Source organism: Glycine max, chromosome 1, assembly GCF_000004515.6.
Source record: "Glycine max cultivar Williams 82 chromosome 1, Glycine_max_v4.0, whole genome shotgun sequence".
NCBI classification, from domain to species: Eukaryota; Viridiplantae; Streptophyta; class Magnoliopsida; order Fabales; family Fabaceae; genus Glycine; species Glycine max.
Window position 1 is genome coordinate 53,105,025 of NC_016088.4, and position 5,544 is coordinate 53,110,568.

General features: G+C 34.5%; 1 protein-coding gene across 11 annotated transcripts; it reads right to left on the minus strand.

The window, feature by feature from the left end:
* Positions 1-459: 459 nt before the first annotated feature.
* Positions 460-5,203, minus strand: LOC100794704 (uncharacterized). 11 transcript variants are annotated; one of them, XM_014776122.3, is made up of 11 exons: positions 5,080-5,203; positions 4,698-4,811; positions 3,943-4,047; positions 3,728-3,844; positions 3,020-3,535; positions 2,579-2,934; positions 2,393-2,492; positions 2,201-2,260; positions 1,752-1,835; positions 1,504-1,620; positions 462-1,020 (listed from the first exon to the last, which is right to left on the minus strand). In XM_014776122.3, exons 2-11 carry the CDS (start codon positions 4,722-4,724, stop codon positions 718-720), a joined length of 1,785 nt encoding a protein of 594 aa, XP_014631608.1. In that variant the 5' UTR covers positions 4,725-4,811; positions 5,080-5,203; the 3' UTR covers positions 462-717. The 11 variants fall into 11 exon arrangements, 9 of the variants coding, with proteins under 9 accessions (XP_040872427.1, XP_014631608.1, XP_006573628.1 ...); XM_006573565.4 differs by lacking the exon at positions 5,080-5,203 and adding an exon at positions 4,903-5,069; XM_041016489.1 differs by lacking the exon at positions 5,080-5,203 and adding an exon at positions 4,903-5,065 and having other exon boundaries at positions 3,943-4,077.
* Between the last annotated feature and the right edge of the window lie 341 nt (positions 5,204-5,544).

The window sequence follows — 5,544 nt, forward strand, 5'->3', positions numbered from 1 at the left end:
TCTCACAAGAAGTCTAGGAAAATTATAGTTTCTACATGTTGAGAACACGGCTTTTCAGTTTTGTTATGATTATTTGTGATGGCCTGGGTTTTCCTTTTGTTTTTTCAATTGCCATCCAGGTGACGCTTTCTAATGTAATAACATAATGTTGTTTTTCAAAAAAAATTTAGGTTTAAATATATTTTTTATCCTTATAATTTAGTGTTTTTTGTTTTTAGTCCTAATAAAATTATTTTTTTGGTCTTTGTAAATTATATTTGTTCTGTTTTTAGATAATGTTTTAAACAGTAAAAAAATATTATCTAAAGCGTTATAAGGATGAAAAAAAAATATAATTTACAACAACTTAAAATAAATTTACAAGAATTAAAAACAAAAAAAACATTAAATTACAAAAATTAAAAAGATATTTAAGTCTTTTTTTTAACATATTGATCATTTGTGAACATAGAAACACAAATGTTGATTCGGAGAATAAACGAGTTTGCTTATAAGAAACCGCCATTTCTATGTATGTATTATTTTCTACAAAAGCCTTTCTACGTACCCAATTACAGTGTCCAAAAAGGCCAAAACCCTTTACCAAATGAATGCATCACATTATTTTGATAATATACTTTATGTGTGAACTATCCCATATACAAAAATCCACCACATCAAAATTCAGAAATCTGTGCTGACTGAAATGGTAGTGGTGAACAGTACCACTCTCTAAGTTTATTGGTGTAAAAGCAACCTAAAACTGAAGTCATAGGGCATCATTTGTACCAGCTGTGAAAGGGGCTGTCTTTCCCTTCTTTCAAGGCATTCAATTGCTTCCTTTCTCAGTTCAATGGGTAGTTGGAGGCAAACCCAATCCAACAAAGTTTCCAAGTCCTTTGCAAAGTCAAGTAAATACCAATCTAGTAACTTTGGAATTATTAACTTGTTTGTTTTTGTAATGCCAACTGTTGCCTGTAAATAATCCCTCTTTGCTGCTTCCAACTCATTGTCAACTTGTGATGCTGTGTATATCCTAACCTTCATACAATAAAAACACATTTGTTCCATCAATTCACCAAACCAGGAAAATACATAAAATAAGATTTTATCCACATCAAGAAAGAAAATTAGCATGTAGCATTTAATAATACTAACATTGTTATTGATCCTAAAAATGAAAAATGGAAAAGTGGCAACCTTTTTACTATGTTTAATTTTGTATTATAATGATTTCGAGAATCGCTTAGCTTATCCACGCGTGTCCTTTTAATTCCTATACCAGATATTTCAAATTTTCATAATATAACACCCGGTCTGGTAATTTTCAACCATACGAGAGATTTTTTTCTGAAAAAAAAATCCAATTTTGATTTAAGCAAAAAATTTAGCAGAACGCACGACATCTTTGGTTTGGTCATACATTGTCAGACTAATAATTGATCGTAAACCAAGTTATAGTTAAAAAAAGCAATTAGCCAGAGTCCACATAACAATATTGTATAATTTGAGAAACAAAGATACCGCAGGTGAAGACCAGCTTCCACAGGAAAGTGCAAATGTAACCAAGGGCTCTGACCATTCCAAGCCAAATATGCTTCGCAATTTCATCTCGCCGTGTTTTGCAGCTTTTGGGCAGGTCTGTCGCAGTAAGGAAAGATGAAAATCAAGGGATGAATTGTAATCTACAAGGCATGACAGGGACTTTAGAAAATTAGAAAAACTTTTTAGACATCTGAAAGCATAGGCAAGAGAGTAGATTATGCACTTACAAACATCAGGTGATAAGGAAGTCTCAAGATGAAGTGCTCTATTGTAATTGCATTGAGCAGCTGCCCCCCCACTTCTATTGTTGCCTGCACAAGCAATCAAGCATTGCCAAGTTTTAGTCAACTTGAATATTTACCTAGAGTTTCATCTTGACAGGACATAAAAATATTTAATAGTGGTTGTGGAGTGTGTGTGCGCGCGTGCATGCATACACTTCAGTTCAATCTGCCATAAAATTCATAGAATAATGATGGGATGTTTTTAATTCATCATCCTATCTTATTAGTGTTTTCTTAATTTCTAGCGGTAAAAAATAGTCATTAGAAGTTTAGATTGAAGAGCACTGAGAAATTCTATAACGTCAGCATGGGATGGCAGCAAAGATTATTGTTTCTGCTGCTTTGAACACTTGTTCTTAAAAGACAAATGAATATTAGAGAGATTATTGTACCTTCTGCATTAGTGCTACAATCATTTCAGGACTCTCGGGTATGCCGTGCTCTAAATATGCCTAAAATATACACCCAAATAATTGTGGTTACCCTCAACATGTTAGGCAAGCTAAGATGATATCAAATTCAAATCAAGTCCTCAAACAATGGCCTAATTCTTCCGCCTTACGTTGTACAGAAAGGTATCTTACATTAAGCATGCAGGAATTATAAGTGTTTATCCAAAATGCAAGTTTCTCTTGATGAGTAAGATCCTTCATGCTCACGGAGGCAAGTTTCCCGAGTAGAAACCTGAATATGTCTGTTAGGTTAGATAGACACCTGAAGTATCAATTATCAAGTATCAACCAACAGCTTAACAACCTGATATAACTTACTTTAACCTACGGATCAGAAAAACTACATATCTTGTTCGATTGAGGTCAACATTGGAGGCTTTGATCTCACACAAACTATTGTATGTACCAATATCCCTCATTTTAGATTCTGAACAGATACCATATGGATCACACAACTGATCCTTTTCCTTGCTGCATACAGATGTAGAACTGAGAGGTGTTTTTGATTCCCCTAATTTTTCCTTGAATGTGCCTACTCTCACAAATATTCTACACAAGCACTTGACAATATCCTCCGAAATTCGGTTGGGTGTGCTATCAACTTCTGACACCTTATCATGTAATGAACTTGAAGAACTCTCAGCTGTTTCTTGATCTACTAATCTCCCCTCCATCTGATCAAGCAAAACAAATCATTGTTAAAATGACAGCTCAATCATTTTTCACATTAAATAGTACTAATTGAAAACTGTTGGATACCTGTAACTTCAAGTGATCTACACACTTATCAGCTGATTCTTTTTTGATTGGAGACTTCTTCACTGGAGCAATGACTTTGGCCGTTTTCTTCTCTGGAGATTGCTTATCCTTCAGAGAGCTATAAAACAGTGGATTCTCTTTTCGCCGTCCCTCTTCTGGGATTGATGATAGTGAATCTTGATTTATGTGCAATAGTTTCCCGTTCACTAGCTTGCCAGAGTGATCAGTGAAAATGTCAGAGAACAGCCTTCTACTGGAAGCACTTCTAGCAAGAGAAATTTGAGGCCTAGCCATGGTAGTTGAATTGAGCTCACTTTGGGACAAAGACTTTGATCTTTGATGTTTGGAGCTCCTGATGGAGTTCTGGTCCATTGAGTCCCTCAAATTTTCTGCATTCCTCTTAGAGGAAATGTAGACAGCTTCCTGATATAGACCTTGTCTGAAATTCACAACCTTCTCTTCTAGTCTAACCACCTCCTCCTCCAATACTGCCACTTCAGCCACAAGCTCTAATGTCTAAAAATTCCATGAATAAAATAAGTAAATAAAAAGTGTATTATAACTGAAATACAATTGATAGCTGACTTCATCTGGGGTTTTCCTAAATTTATTGCTTGAAGCACTTCAATCAGTGTAGAAGAAAAACATGTTGCTTTGCCACTTTTGTGTTCCACCTAAGCACTAAATGGAAAGAAGAGAAATACTGACATGAGGAGGAAGATAAGGAGGAAGACGAGGAAGGGATCCCAAAGGTCTTGTCAATGCTCTTTCTAACGCTCTGTGAACATTCTCTTCATGTCTGAGCTTCCTCTTCAACTTATCAACCTGCACAGTTTGAACACATAATTACACTGCCAGAGGGGTTGTAGAATAAACACTTGGGGAGTTCAATCACAAAAGGAATATGAACATCATGCACATACATCTTGTGTCAAGGCTATTTTCCTTTCTCTATTGGATCGACGCCCATTTTTCACGGTTTTCTCTGCAGCCACCATTGCCTTGCTCCCTCGAGTTTCCATCTTGTCCTGCTTTTTACATTCACTGATGCATCAAATCTGTGATACAAGCTGTATTCATGAAAAAGAAAAAGAAAAAGGAAAAGCAGAAGGACAGGACTACGTTTTTCTCATGAGAAGTGAAAGAACCCAGTTTCAGTTTTGGATAAAAAGCTTACACCTCTTCTTCATACAGAAAGCAATTGCATGATCCATAAGAATAATTCCTAAAGAGAAATTAAAAAAAAAAAAAAAAAACCATGCGTAAGGTTAAAGTACTTCTTTGTTTAAGCTTTGAAACGTTTTATTTTTCAATTATTTAGAACTTTTGTTTATGAAGTATCCTCTTCAAGAAACAATCGTGCTAAAGTCCAGTAAGACCCCTATGAGTAATAAAACTTTTCTCAAAGTCAACATTTTTAGGACTCAAACTCGAAACTATTGATTAAGCACAACAACTATGTGTCAATTGATCCACGTTGGTTTAGAATAACTTATTTAAGATTATGTCATAATTTTTAGGAGCTTTTATGTTATATAGCTTCATTTTTAGAAGAAGCTGACAATCTTACACGACCATTTGCTTCTAAAAATCTTGCAAGTTGCAATCAAACAGAAAAAGAAAGAAAAAAAATCAGCTAGGCTTTTGTTAAACTATAAGAAGAAGAAGATGAAATTACTTTGTCATCATTTAAAGGTGGCTTCATTGCCTGAAGAGTGGTGTGAGCTCTGGTATTCACCTACTATGTGATCACTTTCCCGGAAAACGAGAAAGAAAACAATGCAATCTAGTACTGCAAAAAAAAGATGAAACATGTAAAAGTTTTATGACATTGATAAAGTAAATCTGCAAAAGGGTAATAAGCAATGATAGAAAACACGGACTATGGAAACAGAGTCACATAGAAAAAACTGAGAAAGCAGGGAAGACACGGGAACACAAATGCCGGCTTCTGCGTTTAAAATAAAAGAAGAAGAAGAAGAAGAAGACAACACGGTTTTTTGTTTGCATAACATTAAAAAAATATCGAACAGAGTGAGAACAAAGTAAGAGAAGCCCACCGTAGAAGGTGGAAGAAAAGGACGAGGTTTTAAGCACACTGCCTCATCTAAGGACCAATGTAAATGTTCCAGTTGTTCCAAGTACCAACGTTATATGAAAATCATAGTAAAACCAAATCTGAACTGATTTGGTTAATGATATTTTCTGCTACTATGCAACATTCATATTACAAACAAATAAATGTGGTTGGCAGACATGGAAGAGAGAGAAAGAGATTCTTCAATGGACTGTGACATGTAACTAAATAAATTTATTTTGGAATTTAGATATGAAATTCATGCGAAATCGGAAATTTATGTTTTATGTACAATTTGATTCACCCTCCCTCAATAATATAAATTATTAGATTCTGTCCAATAAAAATGCTTCTAGTTCTTTTTTTTTTAGGTAAAAAAATGCTTATAGTTCTAGAGGATAAGGAAGTGGATACACTAACTTTAACTTCTATCATCTTATTATTATAC